Here is a 21,306-nt window from a genome sequence, read left to right on the forward strand (position 1 = left end):
GACTTTATTGATTAAGAGGGTCCCCTGGGGCTGGCAGGGATGGGACCAGGCCATGAGGGTCCCCTGGAGGAGGGTCCCTGGGGCTGGCAGGCAGGGGAGGAAGGTTCCCTGGGGCTAGCAGGGTGGACCGCACAGGACAAAGGTCCCCTCTTGGGCTGGTTGGGGGGCTGTCCCTGGGGCTGGCAGGGGTGGGACCAAGGTTGCTTGGCCTGTGGGGGTCACTGGGACGAGGGACTCCAGAATGACCCCCGCCTGAGATCAGAGTCTGGCGTGTGGGTGTGAACGCACCTTTGCCCCCCGCCGCCGCCCCCTTTCCAAACCGATCCGCACCTCAACCCTAGCCCGGCTCCACCCGCGCCCGGGGCTGTGGCCCGCCGGCGGGGAGCGGCCCGGCCGTTCACAATCCCCTCCCCGGCGTCCCCGGGAGCTGCCGCCGCCGGAGCCGCGGGCGGGCCATGGCCGCCGAGCGAGGGCCCGGCCGCAGGAAGCCGTGTCCGCTCCGCAGCGCCCTCCGGAAGGCGGCCCGGAGCCCCGGCCCCCGCGGTAAGGAGCCGCAGCGGGGAGAGGGGCGGGCTCCGGCGGGCGGCGCCCCCGGGACGGCTCCCGGAGGCCGGGTGCTGAGCCAGGGGCCGCCTGCGGGGGCTCGTCTCCTCCCAGGGGTCCCGGTCCCGCCCCCGCCAGCCCCAGGGGGCCCCGATCCCAGCCCTGCCACCCCCAGGGGACCCTGCTGCCGTCTCCTGCCTGCCCCACCGACCCTGCTCCCACCCCCAGGGGACCCTGCTGCCGTCTCCTGCCTGCCCCACCGACCCTGCTCCCACCCCCAGGGGACCCTGCTCCCGTCTCCTGCCTGCCCCACCGACCCTGCTCCCACCCCCAGGGGACCCTGCTCCCGTCTCCTGCCTGCCCCACCGACCCTCCTCCCACCCCCAGGGGACCCTGCTCCCGTCTCCTGCCTGCCCCACCGACCCTGCTCCCACCCCCAGGGGACCCTGCTCCCGTCTCCTGCCTGCCCCACCGACCCTCCTCCCACCCCCAGGGGACCCTGCTCCCGACTCCTGCCTGCCCCACCGACCCTGCTCCCACCCCCAGGGCACCCTGCTCCCGACTCCTGCCTGCCCCACCGACCCTCCTCCCACCCCCAGGGGACCCTGCTCCCGTCTCCTGCCTGCCCCACCGACCCTGCTCCCACCCCCAGGGGACCCTGCTCCCGACTCCTGCCTGCCCCACCGACCCTGCTCCCACCCCCAGGGCACCCTGCTCCCGACTCCTGCCTGCCCCACCGACCCTGCTCCCACCCCCAGGGGACCCTGCTCCCGTCTCCTGCCTGCCCGCCCCACCAACCCTGCTCCCACCCCCAGGGCACCCTGCTCCCGACTCCTGCCTGCCCCACCGACCCTGCTCCCACCCCCAGGGGACCCTGCTCCCGTCTCCTGCCTGCCCCACCGACCCTCCTCCCACCCCCAGGGGACTCTGCTCCCGTCTCCTGCCTGCCCCACCGACCCTGCTCCCACCCCCAGGGGACCCTGCTCCCGTCTCCTGCCCGCCCCACCAACCCTGCTTCCACCCCCAGGGGACTCTGCTCCCGTCTCCTGCCTGCCCCACCGACCCTGCTCCCACCCCCAGGGGACCCTGCTCCCGACTCCTGCCTGCCCCACCGACCCTGCTCCCACCCCCAGGGCACCCTGCTCCCGTCTCCTGCCTGCCCCACCAACCCTGCTTCCACCCCCAGGGGACTCTGCTCCCGTCTCCTGCCTGCCCCACCGACCCTGCTCCCACCCCCAGGGCACCCTGCTCCCGTCTCCTGCCCGCCCCACCAACCCTGCTTCCACCCCCAGGGGACTCTGCTCCCGTCTCCTGCCTGCCCCACCGACCCTGCTCCCACCCCCAGGGCACCCTGCTCCCGACTCCTGCCTGCCCCACCGACCCTGCTCCCACCCCCAGGGCACCCTGCTCCCAGCCCTGCCAGCCCCAGTGGACCCCGCTCCTGTCTCCTGCCTGCCACAGGGACCCCGATCCCACCTTTCCCAGCCCAAGGGGACCCTGGTCCCACCCCCACCAGTGCCAGGGACTCTCCCATGCCAGCCCCAGCGACCCCGGTCCCTCCCCCTCCAGCACCAGTGACCCCGATCCCACCACTGCCAGCCCGCCGAAGGGACGCCAGTCCCACCCCCGCCAGCCCCAGAGATCCACCCTGCTAGCCTCAGGGAACCTTCCTCCCCTGCCTGCCAGCCCAAGGGGACGCACCCTGCCAGCCCCAGGGACCCTGCTCCCGTCTCCTTGCTGCCCCACAGCCCCTGGTCTCTCCCCCGCCAGCCCCAGCGACCCCACTCCCACCTACGCCAGCCCCAGGGGACCCTGCTCCTGTCTCCTGCCTGCCCTACCGACCCCGGTCCCACCCCTGCCAGCCCAAGGGACCCCCCCTGCCTGCCCCAGAAGACCCTGCTCCCATCTCCTACCTCCCACCCAAGGCACCCTGCCCCCACCCCTGCCTGTCCCAGGGGACCCCCCTGCTAGCCCCCAAGGACCCAGCAACCCTGCTCCCACCTCTGCCAGCCCCAGTGACACTGGTCCCACCCACACCAGCACTGAGGGCTCTCTTGTCAGCCCCAATGACCCAGGACCCGCCCCCTCCCCCTGCAAGCCCCAGTGACTCTCCTGCCAGCCCCAGAGGACCCTGCTCCAGCGACCCTGGACCCCCTGCCAGCCCCAGGGGCCCTAGTCCTCCCCCCACACGTCCTAGTGACCCCCACAGGCCAAGCAACCTTGGTCCCACCCCTGCCAGCCCCAGGGACAGCCCCCCAACTAGCCCAAGAGGGGACCTTTGTCCCGTGCGTGCCATCTATAGGAGATCCACCCTGCTAGCCCCAGAGAACCTTCCTCCCCTGCCTGCCAGCCCCAGGAACCCTCCTCCAGGGGACCCTCATGGCCTCATCCCATCCCTGCCAGCCCCAGGGGACCCTTTTCCTAAGACTTCTCCCATCCATACCAAATACACTCAAAAGAGTCAGACCTCTGGCTTCGCAGTAGAAGGTTCTTCCCTATGATGAAACGGACATATCCTGTCCTGTGGGGAAGGAGGTTCCCAGGTTGGGGCCTGGTTGTGTGTGTCGTGGGAGAGGGGATGGATTTGTGGGCTATGGTGCCTGTGACCCAAATTGAAAGGTGTTGGGGAGGCTATTTCATTTGTCCCCATTTGTGTTAATTGTTTTGCCTGTTCGGTCAGTTCCGCTTGTAAATTACACATCCCAAATGCCCCCCAGTCACATCCCTTCTGGGACCACCTTGCACCCCCTGAATTTGGCCGAGAGGTGTACAGGGGAGGTGAGCACCCGCTTAACTGGCTGTGTTTCAGCCTCTGTGTTGAGGTGGAGCAGGAGAGAGGGAGGTCTCTGTGGGTGGAGGGAGGAGATGTGGGGTGGGGTGTGTCTGTGTGTGGAAGGCCTTCTCTCACAACTGGAGTAGTGAGTGACTAACAGCACTAATTGTTTCACGGATAATGGGGAAACTGTATTCAGCTGCAACTCCCACTGCATTGGTCTGGCTGGAGCTTGGGTCAATATTGACCTACACCTCTGTCTCTTTGCCTGCTATTATTCCCATGGCACCAAGGATCCAATCCAATGCCCATGAAAATCACTGGAAAGGCTCCCCCTGGGACCCAGGTGGGCTTTGGATCCAGCCCTGAGTGTGGCACTGAAGAAGATCCTTGTGCTCCAGGGGGGAGTCGAAGAGGCCCAGCCCCTGACAGGATTGGGCCCGTAATAAAATAGATCTGGTATATGCCCTATGGGCATGATTTTCAGAAGGCGCTCAGCACCTCCCCCACATGAGCTGGGAGCGCCCAGGATCCCCGGGAATCAGGGCCTAGGTCACAAACACAAACCAGCTCCTATTCTTGCCCTTCATGCAGAGATCTCAAACGTTAGTGAACAAGGCCTCACCTCCCAGGGCTAGGTCAGTATCATTCTCCCCATTGTACAGAGGGGGAAACCAAGGCACGGGGGAAGCAGCTTACCCAAGGCCATACAGCAAGTCAGTGGCAGAGCTGCGAGCAGAACCCAGGCGTCCTACCTCTCGGTCCCCACTGCTCTGCTGAGGAGGGACTTGCCCACACGTGGAGTTACTCAGGAATAGCTGTTTACACTTTAAATTCACACCCTGCCTCAGGGGTAGGCAACCTCCGGCCCGCATGCCAAAGGTGGCACATGAGCTGAATGTCAGCGGCACTCGCACTGCCCAGGTCCTGGCCACCGGTCCGGGGAGGGGGGGGCTCTGCACTGAAATTTCATTTTAAATGAAGCTGCTTAAACATTTTAAAAACCTCATTTACTTTACATAGGACAATAGTTTAGTTATATATTATAGACCTATAGAAAGAGACCTTCTAAAAATGTTAAAATGTGTTACTGGCACGCGAAAGCTTAAATTCGAGTGACTAGATGAAGACTCGGCACACCACTTCTGAAAGGGTGCTGACCCCAGCCCTGCCTGAATCTGAATTAACTAAACCCTAAATCCCTTTACAGAGAGAAGAATAGAGCCCAGGAGTCCTGACCCCCAGGCCCCACTGCTCTGATTAGTATATCCCACTCCCTCCCAGGGGCAGGAATAGAATCCAAGAGTCCCGCCTCCCAGTCCCATGCTCTAACCCCTAGACCCCACTCTCTCTAAGGACAGGAACAGAACTCGGCTCACAAGCTTTTTGAGGCAGGAACGGTCTTTTTGTTATGAGTCTGTGCAGCACCTAGCACCGTGGGGCAGGGGCCTTTAGATATTACTGCAATGCAAATAACCACACAGGCATCCTAACTTCTAGCGCCCCCCTTTCTCTAACCACTCGTCCACCCTGCTTCTCAGAGGTAGGGATACCCACAGGTCCTGTCTCCCTTTGCCCCCCTGCCAGGCATGGAACCCAGGAGTCCTGACTTGAACCTCCTTCCTTCTCTCCGGAGAAGCTGCTAACCCCTCCCGTTCCTCTCTAGTTGGGGGTCTTTAATAGGTTAGTGTCCCTTTGACCCTAGGTTTGGGTTTGACCCTAGGCTTGGGCCTGAGAAAAATAAACCTGTTAGCCTGGCTGAAACTGGCCAGGTCGGTATTTCCCAATTAGTAGCTCCCCCATTGATTTCTTAAGGACCCTTGGTATTCTCTGTCTCCCTCCTTGTTCCGTTTCCTGCTTGCTTCCCCGCTAGCAGCCGCCTTTGATTTCATGCCACACAATCACACAGAATAATAGTAAGCAGGTAAACTGAGGTACACATGATGCTTATCGAAAAGATAATGCGGCTGTCGCCCTCATTTTCCAATGCTGGTCTCTCGCTCTCCCTCTCCTTAGATAGCAGGCTGGACCCATCCCAGAAGCTGGTGGGGCACTGGGCCTCCATTAACTTGGTCTCCGGTGTCCCCTCCCAGCTGCCCCCGCAAGAAAGCATGGAGTCCTCCCAGGAGGACATTGCAGAAGCCAGGCCGACAGCTGCCAAGCTGGAGCAGATCCTACCCCCGGAGGTTCCTTCAGCCGAGACCTTTAGCTGCAACCCAGCGCCCTGCCCTCACCCATCCCTGGAGCACCAGGCAGGCCAGCTGGGGATGCTGTCCGGGGAGTATCTGCAGATGTGTTTAAGCAGCATGGGAGAGTCGCCTTTGCACAGCAACTTGGCGTCTGCCTTGCTACCTGTAGTACCTTCCTCAGATGTTCCTTTGCTACCAGCCAGCGCGCCCCCATCTCCTAGGGCCTCCTGCATGGGTAAGTCATATCACGCCAGTTTGGATACCCTAGGCTCCGCTTCCCCATACAATCAGCCCCACCTTGCAGTTCAAGTAGCCTAGTCCCCGGGTTAGCCCTTAAGGCTACTGTGTGAGGCTGCAGGTTGCCTGAAATGCTAGCTGTAGGAGAGGTGAGAACTGCTCCCATAATTGGTCGTTAACTCTGAAACCTACTGACCAAAACCCATACATTGTCCTTGTTAGCTGTTTCACTGCTGATCGTTTCAGCAGTAAGAACTAGCTAGTCTGGCATAGTGGGAGGAGTCTAATTACAGCACAGCCACTCCCTCTCCCTCTCCCCCCCACTCCTCTTGACGACGTTAGAGATGTTTAGAGGAAAGTAATGTGGCTGGAACTTGAGAGATGTGGGTTCTGTTCCCTGTTTTTCCACTGGTAGGTTAGGTGACCTTTAGGGCCCTCTTTGTGCTGGTTTCCTCATTACACAGATGGGGCTAATGATCCTTACTCTCTTTTGTAAGAGGCTTTGAGCTCTCGGGATGGAAAGCACTAGATAAAAGTGAGGGGCGGTTACTAAACAGACCTGGTTGCCATTCTTTCAGAAACCAATGCAGCAGTGGATCCTGAGACTGGAGAGTGGGCACTGGCCTAACCCTGTCCATCTCACCCCTTTTCAGAGAGCTGATCTCTTCCCCGGGGCCAGCCATGCCTCAGACCTGCTTCTCTCCTCCCTGCCGCCACGTCCTTCCGAGCTGGAGTAGCGACCCGCCGTTCAGCGTCCCAGCGATACTCCCTACGCGATGGGGGACATTAACCACTTTCCCCTTAACATGCTCCAGGGCGCAGCATTTAGAATGGTGGAGAATAAACCCAAGCTAGAGGGTCCCACAGCAGAACCCCTGAAACCTTCCAGATTCACACCTAAGCCCTTTGTGTCTTCCAAGTGCTCGACTTCCCGCCCATCCTCCATTCTAGCAAAATCAATGGCAGCTTTGCAACCTCTTCTAGACAGGTGCAGGGCACCAGTGAAATGCAGCCACCTCTGGGCTGGAACACAGCAGCACCGCAGAGCCTGTTATGGTCTGTGTGCATTTCACAGGGACAATTTAGGGAAGGAGGTTGATTTGGCCAGAAGCAGGGGGGGATTCAGGTTAAGATTTTTTTTTTTAATTGCGTTTTAGGTTGTCTGAGTCCCCTTAGAGGCCCCCCACTATCAGAAAAGATCAAGCAGGCACCCTCTGAAAATCAGGCCCCTTTAAAGAGGTCTCAGACTGGGTGTTCAATGGGAAAGCAGGATCCCCTTTACGATCTCTGCTTCTCTCTCTCCACCCTGCCCGTCTTCCCCTCTGTCATTCCGTCCCTGCAGCAGCTCCTGCTGGTCATGGTCTTCCCTCTCCTGTGTTCCCCTTCCTCAGGGCAAATTCTGTAGCCTCCCTGCAGATCAAGTACCATGCAATCTCTAGCTAGGTCCTTAAGACTGCCTGGCTGTTCAGTCTACATCCATCAATGGTGATCTTCTCGTACCCCCGAAGCTTTGGGCACCCACGCGATTGCCACCCAGCAGCAGCCTCGTCCAAGCGTTTCCGTCAGCGCTGTTAGTGAACGAACACTAGTGCCAGGCTGCAGGTCCTGTGGGAATGGGAAAACCGCGCAGCTGCCCTGTTCCCCATCGCACCTGCTCAAATGAGCACCTCCCCCCACCCCGAAGTCCCTTATCGCTTTTGCAAATCTTGGTCTTTGCCATCTACCTGGGGGTAGGTGTCTCTGGGCTTCCACCCTATGGTTGAGAGGCGCTAGAGAAAAACCTGCAGGGTACAGAAGGCACCAGCTGCAGCCTTAAAGCATTGAAACAAAATTCTACTGCTTACAATCATGCCAACATTTGTTTTTCCAAAGGCTGGTTTTAGCCAACTCTGTTCTTTTAAAAAGAGCTCTCCACTTTTTTATATAAACACTCTGGCAGAGCTCCGACCTTGGCCCTGTGGGTCCCATGCTTCCAGGCGAGTTATGCTAGCCTCAGTGGCTCACTGTGACCCTCCACGTAGCCCCTCTCTCTCTCTAGGGCCAGGGTTACAGTCTACTGAGCCCTTTTCATCATAAGCCAGCAAGGAGGTTGGTGAGAGAACTCCCACAGTCTCTGTTGTCCCTAAGGGCTTATTCCAGAACAGTTTTGCCTCCTGTCCTGGCAGGGGCCTGTCTTCCCCTCCCACAAGATGTTTCTGTAGCGGCGGGTTGGGGGGCATCTGGGCCTGCCTTCTACTCCAGGTTCCAGCCCAGGGGCCCTAATGGTAGCAGCTGTTGGCAGCCGACCTTTCACTGCCAGAGTTGCTACATTTCCCTGGGCCACTTCCCCACAGCTCTCCTGCTTCTTCACCCTTATTGAGGGCTTGAGGGTGTCTTCATTAACCAGCCTTTCGGCTGCACTTCCTCTCCCTTGGCTCTCCTCAGCCTGACTGAGTGAGCCCTTTTATAGTATCAGAAGGGCCATAATTAGAGTCAGGTGTTCATATTACCTTAATGACCTCACCTGACTCTTTGCAGGTTAATTGGAGTCAGGTGTTCTCCTGAGCCTGGAATAGCCCCTGCTCTGGTCAGTTAGGGAACAGAAAACTGCTAATCCAGTGGCCAGTATATCTGCCTTCTACGACTCTGCTGTACCCAACTGGCCTGGGTCTATCACCACACTTTAAAGAGACATCAATATTTGTCCTATAAACACTGATCTCACAGCCTGCCTGGTAAAAGTTAGGGGCTAAAACCTAGCCTAGGCTTCCATGCATTCCTGTGCAAGCGTGTTACGCAAACTGCAGGCAGGCAAGCCAGTGTTGTGTACGAAGAGCTGTCCCTCCCTCTTAGAGAGGCATTTCATATGCAGGAAAGAATTGGCACCTACCCCAGCCTCAAAGGATTTTTTTTTTTTGGGCTACTAGGCCCTGCCTCAAATGTATTTTTCTTGTTCACCCGTCACTTGCGATACACCAGCTGCCACATTCTTGTCAAGGGTGAATGGTTCTCCCAAAGGAGGGGGTAATGATGGACGTGGGTCAATCCAACGCCGCGTGTCAGTAACAGATGAGTTCCCCTTGACTGCAGAGGGCTTTGGATGGGGGCCTAAGAGAAAGCAAGTAGGGGAGGGATTGCTTTTGCATTATGTCAGTGGGGAAAATAAATAAATAAAGGATCTTTTACTTTCGTAAGTTGTGTAACTTGGTTCAGTCACTTTGAACTACCTGGAAGTTCTTGTATAAAAGGAGCGGAGCAGATTTAAAAAAAATAATCAGGCTTTCTATCCTGCAGGAAATTCCAGTATGTCTGTATCTGTTTCCAGGCTGCACTGGGTGAAAAACAGTCTCAAAACTTTTCATGAACATAAGAATGGGGATAGTGGGTCAGACCAATGGTCCTTCTATCTCAGTATCCAGTCTAAAGAGTTCTAAAAAAATTCCCATTTGCAAGTGTCTAATTGTTGCGGGTTGATATTAAGCTCTCTGCCTTCCTGAGAGGCTGCAATGATTGATGGGAGTTATAGTTCTGGGACTCATGCTTGCCTGTGGGCTCAGTTCACTGGTTAGATTACATTTCCCATGAACCACTGCAGTCTCATGCTGCTCAGTGTATCATGGGAGACATAGTCCAGTCAGGGACTCCTTAGGGAGAACAAGGGCAGGAAGCACCACGGTAGCTTAGGCAGACACAGATAGTGCTTAAATTTTCCTGCTGAAAGTTGTGTTGGTGAAACCCCATTTCCCAACAGGAAAAGGTTTCTTCCCACCGTTCTTCCAAGCAGCCTGGAAAAAAAAAAAAAATCATCCAAACTGCAACAGGCTCCTGGTCTGGTCTCATCTGCAGGAACAGCCAGAGGAAGATGAAACCACCAGCAGTGTGGAATTCCTGACTCCTTCAGGCTTGCAACCCTGCAGCAAGAGGTTGGGGTTGCTTTAGCCCAGAATCGTAGATACAGAAACATCACAAAGGTGGCAGGTTCAGCTCCAAAGCCCATGAACGCTCAGCACAAGTGTGGGGGATTTGATCTGCAACCAACACTGGAGCCGAGCACCACACAATCCTGTCTTTTTAAGAATCATCCAGCTGGAGTCCTGAAGCAGAAAGTCCCACAGGTTACACACTCCATGTCTACAGTGCCGTGCAACCGCACCCAGGCTCCTGCAGTGAAACCCTGGCTGCTGGGAACTCAGCGTGAGTGGTACCAGAAGACAGGATTTCATCACTAGAGCATATCTGCACCATGCTGTCACAGCAATGCTTGAGGCCTACTGGGTGACCATGAGCAAGTCACTTCCCCTCTCTGGGCCTCAGTTCCCCCACCCCCCCAATCAGTAAAGTGGAGATAGTGACACTGAACTCCTTTGGTGAAAACAGCGAGATAGCATTAGAGGTTATTACTGTTATTTATATACACAGCAGACCGTTGTCCCATTAAATAATTAGCTTGGAGAGGACGGGACAAGTTCATCCCAGACAGGGACAGTGCCGTCCATGCTAAAGCTCTCTCTGCTCCCCTTTACACTTCTAGGCCTGTGTGCAATACATCACAGACAGTCCCCAACCCCCCCCCAAAGACAGCTGGAGGCATAGAGCCAGAACTAATCCCTTGTCATAAAGGCAAGAACTGTTTATATTAGAAATGGATTGGACCAGAAACTCTCAACCAACCACCCTGCAGCCATAGAGTTTGGATTCAAACACTGGGCCCACCCTCTAGGACCTTACCCAAGCCAACGTGACTGCTAACTCACCTGTTTCTCTGAGGTTGGGTCATCTCGCGTGACACGGCAGGCAGGATAGCACTAAATAACACTTAATAGAGCAGTTGGCAAACCCATGCCTCGTTTGAGATCTGGACATAACCTGTACCAGCTAAGACACCAGTTCTCTCAGGCCCAGAGCCAGCAGCTAGGCCAGGCTCAGTTGGATTCTCTACTCTCCAGCATCTTGCTGTCACTTGCTAGGGGGGAGCGGACTCAGACATTGCTCTGTTAGCAACAGGATGAACGTAGATCAAACCCAGGCAGAGAGAAATGCTGCTACTCTGCTACCTGGCACCTTAAGCTATTTGGCAACCATTAAAAATTGATCACAAACAGATTGGCGTGACCGAGGAATTATTTCTTCCACTGGGGAAATGCAGCCGGTTCTGGGGCGGAACACTGTAGCACAGAAACAGTAAAGAGTAAGCCAGAAAGGGGAGCAACATCTGGTGCCAACTGAGACTGCGGGAGAAAGGTAAATTCCAAATCTCTGGAATTTGGCTGGGACACTAACTTTAAATGGCTGCCCTCGTACCCAAAAGCCATCTTTGATCTTTAAAATGACCTGGGGCAATTCATTTCACTGAGCAGATATCCCTCTAGCAACACAATCCCACCTAACCCCCAGCGGGGGCACTGCATCAGACCACCACACCAAATCAGCCACGACCAGTTCCTCTATTGGTCTGCCATGTAGGCACCAGCCAAGCCGGGTTCACCTGGGAGATCTTACGGGATTGGCTTTTCACTGTGACCCACACAAGAGCCAGAAGCCCTCAACTGTAAAACTAGTTGAATTAAAATAGGCCACCAGAGAGCTGAGGCCCCGTTCAGCACTAGAGAAAAGAAACCAGGATTTCATTTCCCTTTCAATAGGGAAATCAGTGAAGACTTACTCCCTTTTAATAATTTTTACTATCTTCACCATTATCCCAGGTGGACGTTCCTGCAATGAAGCTGGAATGACCTTTGACCACTGGGTCTTGCTGCCCCCAATGGTTTGTCCTGGTCGAGCAGGACACATGACAATTTATTTCAATCCATGGGGCAGGGATTTGTCTACTTCGGTGTTCACACAGCAGCTAGCCCAGGGTCCCAGGCACCACTCGAATATACGTGTACCAACAGCCTGGCCCTACAGATGTACAAAGCCACCGAAAGGCACAGAGGTCTTAAAAATATTCTTTAATTGGTCCAAAAGGCAGATCAAAGATAGAAACATCTGAAGAAAACCTGCCACCAACTCACAAAACACAGAGTGAATTAAATAGAGCACAGTGAGGCGCTGGGTGAGATTTCAAGTAACATTCAGAGCTGGCTCCTCTGAGCAAACTCAGCAGAGTGAGAGTAAGGGTGTAACAACAGTGGGATCTGGAACTTGCAAGCTGGGGGAGTGCTGGACACTCAGAATTAGACCTTTCAGGCCAAGATTTTCAAAAGGGTGACCAAAAAAAAAAAAAATCACCAGTCACAACTTGAAGAGGCCCCGTTTTGCAGGCAGGGCCAAGCACCAACCCACTGACAAAAGATCTGGCCCCTTTTGAGGGGGCTCACGTTGGACACCTAACACTGACGCACCCCAAAGTCATTAGCTCGTTCTGAAAAGCCTCCACCCTATTGGCGAAAGGCAACCTTTTCGCCGTCCCAGATACGGTTCGAATTCACGGGCAGCAGATTGCCTCACTGGTGAGCATACGGCCGAGTGTTAGAGCTGTGAGACACCAGCTTCTCCCTCCAGGGAATCGGGGACTTTACGAACACTCAAGTGGGTGGCATGGGGGGTGTAGGTAGGTTGCTGATCAGCTCACAAGCTGGTGATTTATACAGCAAAGGCGTGTTGCCTTCTGTGACCCAGCCCCTGATGTCTCCTTGTGGGAGAAGGCGACTAGTGGTTTCTCCTTTTTAAGGAGACAGAAGATCATTTCTCCCAGTGGTGAACACAACCGGCCCCGCCCCCCGAGCCACAATCCCTCACTGGCTGGTTTAAAACAAGAGCAGTGATTAGAAACCAGAAGCTGGGTAGCACCTTGCAAAGCGCCCTATGGGAAGGTTCTGCATTTGTGAATGCCGGGTCAGGTGCGCTGATGGGTGGAGTGAAGGGAGAAGCTAGACACTGGACTAGAAACTGCTAATGCTTCTGACCGCCCCCACCCCCCACGAGACACATTTCTCTGGCAGGCCCTGCTGGATCCCAGCCCTGCCCTGGAATGTATTCTAGAGCCCCTCTGGAGAACCTCAGTGCCAGATACTGCTTCTAAAAGACTTTAAGAAGCAGTAAGGGAGAAATGGATCAGTCCATCCTCAAGGCATCAGACAGCCGAACAGTTATGAATACAGGCCAGGTCTCCTTCCCACCCCACCATGCCAAGCTCCGAAGAGCCAGGATCCAGGGTGCAGAGGTCGCACTGCAGATCATTGCACTATTCCCCTCTGAGCCTGGATTGGCGAGGGGTCAGGACCACGGAGAGAGCGAGAGAGAAGAGGATGCATAACCATGGCAGTTAATAAATAAGTTCCCAGGAGCAGCCACTTCAGGAGCCTTGGGAGAGCCCAAGGGTCCGGCAAGAGAACCGGGGCCGGCACTAGCTGTTTCCAAGTCCTGCCCACGTCGGTCAGTTGATGGGCTCGTACTGGGAACGGCGCTTCCTCCGTGCGAACAGCACCACGAGGGCCCCCGCCAGCAGCAGCACCACGGGGGTGCCCAGGGCCACAGCCACGATGGCCATCACGAGGGGAGAGAAGGCGTCTTTCGGGGGCGTGCCGAAGCCGAGCAAGGCAGACCTGGTGGAAGCAGGGAGCAAAGGAAGAGGCTAGCCAGCGATGAAGAGGCCTGTTTGGGCCAATCAGCCGAATCTCATAGCCTCCTTCCTCCCGGGAGCGGGGACAGAGGATGGCCTTGGGGCTAAGGCACTGGACTTGGGAGACTGCAGGCCAGTCACTTCCCCTCTGTGCAGAGATAGTGGGGTGGAGTTTGAAGTAGCCCGTGGCGGAGGACACAGGAAGCTACTTGGAGGGCAGGCAGAGATGGGGCTCAGTGACTGACCTTTCCAAGCCACAGGCCTGTCGGGAGGGGGAGTGGGGCAGCAGCAGCCAATCACAGGGAGCAACGAGAGTCAAACAGAGGCCTTCAGCCAGGAGCTCTCCAGGGCAGGGGCTGCACCCATCCATGCACATGGGCAGTACCTAGCACTCTGCAGGGTAGTGGGTAGAAGACAGCACTGCTGGGGGGGGGCGGGGAGACACCACTCAGACAGGCAGGGGGAGCAGAAGGAAGGTACCACTCACCAGCTCAGGTAGCCCTTCTCGGCGTAGACCTCCCCGTCCTCGCCGCTGAAGGAGATATTGATGGCGGCGATGCTGTGGCTGCGGCCCAGACCCTCCCCGAAGTAGGCGTGCGCAATGCTGGGCCCCGGCAGCGTCCGGTTGGCCGTCTGCAGGGGGTAGTAGCGACAGCGGATGGCGTTCTCCCGGCTGGCATCCCTGGAGCCGTACGCAGTCGTCTTCCACTGGAAGAAGCTCGGGCCGACGCTGTCATTGCGGGGCTCGGACACCAGCTGGGCCATCTGCCCCCACCCAGACAGAGGAGAGAGAGCAACACGTTAAGAAGGCAGACGAAGCAAGGGCATAATGACCAACTGTTCTCATGCTGGAGCAGGGGAGCTGGGATCAAGGACTCCTGGGGTCTGTCCCCAGCACTGGGAGGGAGCATGATCTAGTGATTAGAGCAAGGGGGGGCTGAGAGCCAGGATTCCTTCCAATGCCAAGGACAGAACCCAGGAGAGCACATTCTGCTGGTCAAAGCGGAGGGCCAGGACTCCTGGGTTCCTTTCCCAGCTCTGGCATTGACTCAGGCAAGTGACTTCACTTTCTCGTGCCTGGATTTCCCCCCACAAGCTGAAACTTCCCTTAAGAGCCTGAATAGCACAGACAGGTTGTAGAAGCCATAAACAAAACACCGTGGGAACAAATATTAGGCGAAGGGCCCTTTGCTAACCTTAACCTTTACCTTTGAAGCTTAAGAATTATAGCAGCCGGGAAAGTCTCCAAAGACAAAATTCCAAACCAAACAAGCAACGTTTCTCAGGAAGTTTTGTTTTCCAGCCAAGCTGGACTTAAACCTGCATGTCCTCCCCTGCCAACATCACAACCTCTTCAGGTCACTAGCAACATGTAGCACCAAGGGCCTGCACCTCTGCCACTTGAGCTAAAGGAGGAACTCCACTCGCTGTCACTGGTAGTAGACTCTTATCCTCAATATATGCGTCAGCTATTAGAATGGGACACCTCCAGCATGGGTCACATTCACGCCTACTCCAGCCTCTTCCCTCCCCATTCTATTCTATATCAGCTGCTACATGGTGCCCATTACCATGGTATCTGAGCTCCTAATCAGCCTCTGTCTAGGCAGCTAGATGGCTTTCAGCACCATAGCACCCCCTAGCCCTCACCTCAAAGATGGTGGGCGTGTACTCATCATCAATGGACCGCACCGACTGCAGCCTCTTGTGCCCCCCTTTCTCCTCCACCGTGACCACTTCCAGCAGGAAGCGAGACTTGTTGCCGCGCGGAGCCACGCTGTCCATGATGAACTCCACCTTGGAGCTGTTGGCGGTGTGCAGGAGGCGAGGGAGGGGGCCATCCCGGCCACCCTCCTCGTAGGCAGTCACCTGGAGGCAGAGGCATACGAGAGGAATAGCACAGTCTAGCGGGCCAAGACTCAGAACTCATGGGGTCTGCTCCCAGCGCTGTCACTGACCTGCTGGGTGAGCTTGGGCAAGTCACGTCCCCTTTTCACGCCTCAGTTTCCCCTCACACCCTCCTTTGTCCATTCAGGTTGTCAGCTCTTTCAGACAGGGGCTGCATCGTGTCTGTTCAGCACGCAGCACTAGGGGGGCCAATTTCAGTGCTACCATAACACAAGTGTTACAGCAAGGATATGGGGGACTCGTCACGACACCCCTTGTAGCTCCATATGCCCGACAGCAACCAGGAGCCTCCAGTGATGAAACTGTGCCAGATTACCCAGCCCAGTGGCGTTACCACTGGAATAACAATGCACCTAAGGCCCTGGAGGATTCCCCATCTCTTCCAGCCTTTAAGTCAAGCCTGGATGTCTTTCTTAGGGAGACATGCTAGCTCCCCCAGAAGTTATGGGCTGGATGCAGCAATTGGTGGGCAAGGTTCTCTGGCCTGTGTTATACAGGAGGTTCGACCAGAGGATCAGAATGACCCCACGTCTCCTTAATCTATGAGCCCTGCGAACCTCCTCCAAATAGTCCTGGGGGCTGGGAGAAGGTCAGAGAAATCTTGGGTCTTGCTGGGCCACTGGGGAACCAGTGAGGAGTGGTCCATCCTCTGGGAAATGCTCTCACACTACAGCGCAGGAGTCTGGGAGCCAGGACTCCGGGGTTCTATTCCCAGAGGGATATAATGGGGGGGGGGGGAGGCGGAGTCGGCGTGTGGCTTCTGGTAGTCAGGAAGCAGGTCCCAACATAGCCCCACCTAACCATGGTCCTGCTGTGAGCTCAGGGAGGAGGCCCTTTCCCCTACTTGATCAGGAAGAGGTGAGGGGAAGGGTATATATGTCTGGGTGTGTAGGGGGAAGAATGCTGTTTGGGGAATGCAAACAGGGCTGGGAAGGGGACCAGAGCACCAGCAAAGGACAGGGAGTGGGTGGACAGCAACAGAGGAGAGGCAGCGGAGAGCCCAGCGGGGGGCAGGAGAGGTGCATAGAGGGGTGCCTGGAGGGTAAGAGAGCAGGAGAGCGTGTGGCATATATCCAATGGCACAGGGGGTAGAGTCAAGAAGGCCCAAGGGGCCCTATCCAGAGCTCTTGGGAAGCCTCCCTTCACTTTCAATGGACATTGGGTCACATCCTTGGTCGGCTAGCGGCAACAGACCCCTCCCCTGGGAAGGACGCGAGGCGGGGGAGGGCTGCCTCACCTGGAAGGAGATGGTGCCATTGTGGGAAGTCCCCCCAGGGTCCACGGTGTTCATCCCCTGGAACTTCGCCATGAAGGCCGTCTGGTTCACGATCTGCCAGGAGAAGCCAGCCAGGTCATAGGAGGGGTAGAAGGGCTCCTCCTGCCCCTTGGAGAGTCCCGACACATTGGTCCCGTTGTATTCGAACACCTGGAAGCAGGAGGGAGAGGGGCCTTGATTTGCATGGGAAGAGACTTTAAACACCCCCCACCACCATGCACGTGCGTACTTGACCCCAGCCCCTCGGCAACGCAGGGCACCAGGCACGTTCCACCTATTTCACCTGACTACTGAGGGAGGCACCCTCCATTGCAAATCCCTCCCGCTCCTTTCATCCCACCTGCATGCTCACTGGGGCTTGTTCCCCCCACTCCCCAGAAAGGAGCTGCCTCCTGCCATACATTTCAAGGCACAGCACACAGACTAAGAGGCAGCAGAGTTTCCCAATTTGCAACCACAGCAGGGTTCCCACCCCAAAGGAAGTGGTGGGTGTGCCCCCGCCCCACCCCGGGAAACGGATGGGGGACAGCGCACTGGAGAAGGCTGTGTAGGGACAGCTCTTCTCCCCCCCCTACCCGGCAGCAAACGGGCATGAACGGAGGGCAGCCGGATGTCCTACATGGCAGAGTTGGACGCCACCTTCTAGGACCAGTTGTGCCGGGAGCTAAGTAGGTGGCTCCTTCCTGGGGCAGCCCCTGCGATTCTGACCCAGCCTCCCCACCCCCACCGCCACCCTGACCTTCGTGAAGACGATAGCGGTGGAGTAGACGACGCTGCCGGGCGGCTCGATCCAGATGGCCCCGGCAGGGGAGGCCGAGAGGAGCTTGGTCCAGTTGACGTGCAGGGCGCTGCTCTCGCTCCGGGTGTAGACCAGCAGCACGGTGGGCGCCCCGATGCCACTCCACACGTAGTGCAGGGTGTCGTTCCGGCCCACAGCCCGCACGTGCAGGAGGCTGGCGGAGGAGCTGTTCGAGCCAGGGATGTACTGCAGGGTCACCTGGGCGGTGGGAGTCAGAGAGCGGGCAGGGCGTTATTAACTCACACAGACCGTTCCTGAGCTCATTAGACTCCACTCAGCACGTGCCCTGCTGGGCAGCAGCAGGACAAGTTTAGACAGTCTTGGACTCCTTCGGGCCACCGGGGATCTGGAGCGCTGCATTATATGGGCCCATTAAGCTGCCATACAACGTCTTAGCGACCTGTCTGGGACCCATTACCACAGCATCTAGGCATGAGAAAACCTTTGCGGTCTTCAGTCTCACACACCGCCTGTGGGGTAGCGAAGTATTCAGACGGGGGAAACCGAGGCCCAGCAAGTCTCAGTGGCTTGCCTGATCTCACACAAGGAGTCTGGGGCAGAGTTGGGAATTGCACCCAGGCTTGGGAGACCTGAGGCTTGCTCCCTAACCACTAGGCCATCCTTCACCGGCAGAGAGGGCTTCACTCCTGCTCCTCCTACAGGAGTGAGGTACAATTCCACTGTAACACACACAGCTGCATTTTGAATACAGTGGACCCCACAGGTACTAAACCCAGTTCAAGAAGGTTTCTCCTAATTCCATCAGGCTTGCCCCAGATATCGTCAGTCTGGCACACAAGGCTCCAGATGTTAAGAGGTGGAAGAGACACATCGAATCACCCAAGCCATCTACACAGAGCTCCCATCATTGAGCAGCCTCTAGTTTTGTTGTGTGCTTCACTTCGGCCAAAGTGTCTGACCAAAAGGAGCAGAACGTCAACCACCAAGGGAAGGGAAGGACATACATTTTCAGTTTCTTTCTGATGCAGGGGAAATAGGAGAAGAATCAAGAGGTTTGCTGCTGGCCTCGCTTCAATGCTCGGATTACACGGGACAGACAAACACACACTCCCCAGGCATATCATGAAGCCTTGTCAAAACCCACAAAGAAGTTGTATCCCAGGATAGCTGAAGCCATACAAGTGTGGAAACAGCATAAATGGGATTACGTATAGCTATTCCTCTAGGAGAAGGGAAAATAAGTCACACCAGTACAAGGCACCTTTACACCAGTACACAACTGTACACCATAACTGCAGCCACACTGGGAGGGTTGTACTGGTGTAACTATATTGCTTTAAAAAAAGAAAATCAAAGAAGTTAAAATAAATCGCACCCCTAACGAACAGTTATTTTGGGACAAACCCAGTGTTTCCTAGACCCACGGAAATGTAGGGCGGAAAGGGATCTCAAGGGGTGATCTAGTTCATCTCCACCCCCCAAGGCAGGATTAAGTAAAGCAGATTGAAGGGGTTTCCCTTCTTCCAAGCTTGATCAAACTAAAAAGTAAAGTCCCAAGGAGCCAGAGCGCTTTGCAGAAGCAGATGCCCCACAGTTGCAAGCCCGGAGCCTGCAGGTTTAGAAAGGAACCAGCTCAGCAGTTCCACTTCCTGCTTCGAAAGGGCATGTCAGGGAAAGCCAGAAACTCTCTAAGCAAGTGTCATGCCCCCATGAGTCAGGAGTAAGAGGCCTGTTGGGGAGAGCAGACGGTTGTTGACAACTAGGAGGGTGCTGAGAAGAGAGGGCGGATAGCTGGCCGTGATCACCAGGGTGTGTGTTATTCATTAACTACACACAGGAACGAATATGCCCCAAGAACAGACGACCTCCACTCCAGCCACAGACCAGATACTTGCAGGACAACTTTCAGAGTAACAGCCGTGTTAGTCGGTCTTCGCAAAAAGAAAAGGAGGACTTGTGGCACCTTAGAGATTAACCAATTTATTTGAACATGAGCTTTCGTGAGCTACAGCTCACTTCATCGGATGCATACTGTGGAAACTGCAGAAGACAGCAGGAGAGTGAGTTTGTGTGGGGGGGGGGGGCAAAGAGGGTGAGAAAACCTGGATTTGTGCTGGAAATGGCCCAACTTGATGATCACTTTAGATAAGCTATTACCAGCAGGACAGTGGGGTGGGAGGAGGTATTTTTTCATATTCTCTGTGTATAAATAAAGCCTGCTGCAGTTTCCACGGCATGCATCCGATGAAGTGAGCTGTAGCTCACGAAAGCTCATGCTCAAATAAATTGGTTAGTCTCTAAGGTGCCACAAGTCCTCCTTTTCTTTTTGCAGGACAACGTCCCCCCAGCACTCACTGCCATACTGATCTGCTGGGACCCCCCTAGAGGGCCGACAGGGGTCTGCCCGAGCCAGGCATTCCCTGCCCTCTCTCTGCAGAGTCTCCCCACTGAGGGCACACCCTCAGTTACTACTGGGCAGGCCCCCATGCGGTGCCATTAGCAGGGTTCTGAGCCCCCCAGCCCCCCACACTGGGCCAGACCCCAGTTCACAGAAAGGGCCCCCTAAGGCTACAGGACCCCTCGGAGCCAGAGAGGGGTATTGAGCCCAGATCCAAACTTCAGCATGTGGGAGATTCTGCCCCCCCCACACACACCCCCCCATTTCTTCAAGGTGCTTATTTGGGGCTTCCAAGCTACAGGCCTCTGGTTTATTTCACTCCTGGGCTTGTCTCTGGCCCAGCTATAGGGAAGGATCAGTAGGAGCCGGTGGGCCAGGGTAAGAAGCCAGCTTCCTGGAGAGCCAGCGCTCGCCCTGCACCCCGGCTTCCTCCCCAGGGCCGGGCAGCTCGTTCCCTTTCTAGGACTCGGCAGAGGCTACAGCGAACCCCAAAGTCAGCCAGAGGGAAGGCAGGGCGGTCGCAGACTTGCACAGAGAGAAACACCGGGGGAAGAGCGCGGGGGGGACGGGACACGGGACGTAGGTAGAGCTAATGGCATGAATCCAATCAGCCACCCACAAAAACAAAACCACCGCCCAGCCCAGCCTGCAGAGCCCCCCCGCCGCCGCCGGCTGATCGCTCCCCTCTTTGCACGGAATGTCCCCGGGGCCCGACACCAGACGCGGCCACAGCCACTAAATCCGCTTCCGCGGCCAAGGAGCCGAGCCCAGCCCCCGGGTCCCCTCCGCTCACCTGCCTCCGATCGCCCCCCGCGGCCGCCAGCAGGCGAGAGAGACCCCCCAGCAGCCACAGGCCGGGGAGCAGGAGGCGGCCTCCCGCCGGCATGCTGGTTACTGTGTTGCAACTCTCGCCTCACGTGCGCCCGCCCGGCTCGTCCCCCCCTTAAAGGGGCAGGGCTGCCTTCTCTTAAAGGAGCCGCCGCCTGAAAAGAGGGGAGGGGGGAGAAGAGGAGGAGGCGGGGGGGGGGTAGCCCAAATGAGGCTGTTCTCAGCGCTCACTCGCATAAAGTTAACGGTCCGGTGTTTAGTCGACCTCTGCCATCCCAAAGCGCGTTGATCCAGCTCGCTAGGGCCCTGAGCCCGGGCTTGGTCCACAGCCAGCCTGCCTCCCACAAGGCCCAAGATCTAGGCCTACGTGCATCGTAAGTCCGGGTCTGGGGACCCGCGCTCGTGGACTGGGTGTTTCCAAGACCGCACCTGAGCATCCGCACTGCATTGTAAGCCTGGGCTGGACCTGGCTCTCCTGACCGAGCTACTGCATCCACACTGCACGACGCAGAGCTCCTGACTCAGGTCTGCCGCTTGAGCGGCATCCACGCTGCAGAATGACCGGGCTCGGATCCGAGCCGCAGCAGGACTCGGGCTCTAACCCCCCCACCCAGCAGGGTCCCAGGCCCCAGGCCATGAATCCTTGCTGATTGGAGTCAGACTGATTTGTTTGCAGAAGGAAGGGCGGGGGGGGGGGGGGGGGCTTTGGCTCAAACCTGAGGCAGAGCCCGGGCGCAATGTGCAATGTAGACAGACGCTGTATATCTGCAAGGATCCTTCCCCCCACCTCTGAAATGCAGCCACCTCTGGGAAGGATCTGTACCATGTACGGGTGGCAAAAGACAAGCACA

The 21,306-nt window shown here is 56.7% G+C and overlaps 2 protein-coding genes across 5 annotated transcripts; one reads left to right on the forward strand and one right to left on the reverse strand.

Annotated features, from left to right (window-relative positions):
* The first annotated feature begins 314 nt into the window (after nt 1-314).
* Nucleotides 315-10,816, forward strand: LOC140902598 (uncharacterized). 4 transcript variants are annotated; one of them, XM_073322841.1, is made up of 3 exons: nt 315-543; nt 5,333-5,740; nt 9,473-10,816. In XM_073322841.1, the coding sequence occupies exons 1-3, from the start codon at nt 456-458 to the stop codon at nt 9,658-9,660; spliced, it is 684 nt and encodes a 227-aa protein (XP_073178942.1). In that variant the 5' UTR covers nt 315-455; the 3' UTR covers nt 9,661-10,816. The 4 variants fall into 4 exon arrangements, with proteins under 4 accessions (XP_073178942.1, XP_073178944.1, XP_073178943.1 ...); XM_073322843.1 differs by having other exon boundaries at nt 9,568-10,816; XM_073322842.1 differs by lacking the exon at nt 9,473-10,816 and adding an exon at nt 6,321-8,915.
* An 839-nt stretch (nt 10,817-11,655) lies between these two features.
* GLMP (glycosylated lysosomal membrane protein) lies at nt 11,656-20,546 on the reverse strand. Its single transcript, XM_073322966.1, has 6 exons — nt 20,421-20,546; nt 17,209-17,466; nt 16,431-16,619; nt 14,936-15,154; nt 13,773-14,050; nt 11,656-13,268 (listed from the first exon to the last, which is right to left on the reverse strand). The coding sequence occupies exons 1-6, from the start codon at nt 20,511-20,513 to the stop codon at nt 13,100-13,102; spliced, it is 1,206 nt and encodes a 401-aa protein (XP_073179067.1). The 5' UTR covers nt 20,514-20,546; the 3' UTR covers nt 11,656-13,099.
* Nucleotides 20,547-21,306: the final 760 nt, after the last annotated feature.

The sequence above is a fragment of the Lepidochelys kempii genome, chromosome 24 (genome assembly GCF_965140265.1).
Source record: "Lepidochelys kempii isolate rLepKem1 chromosome 24, rLepKem1.hap2, whole genome shotgun sequence".
Taxonomy (NCBI): domain Eukaryota; kingdom Metazoa; phylum Chordata; order Testudines; family Cheloniidae; genus Lepidochelys; species Lepidochelys kempii.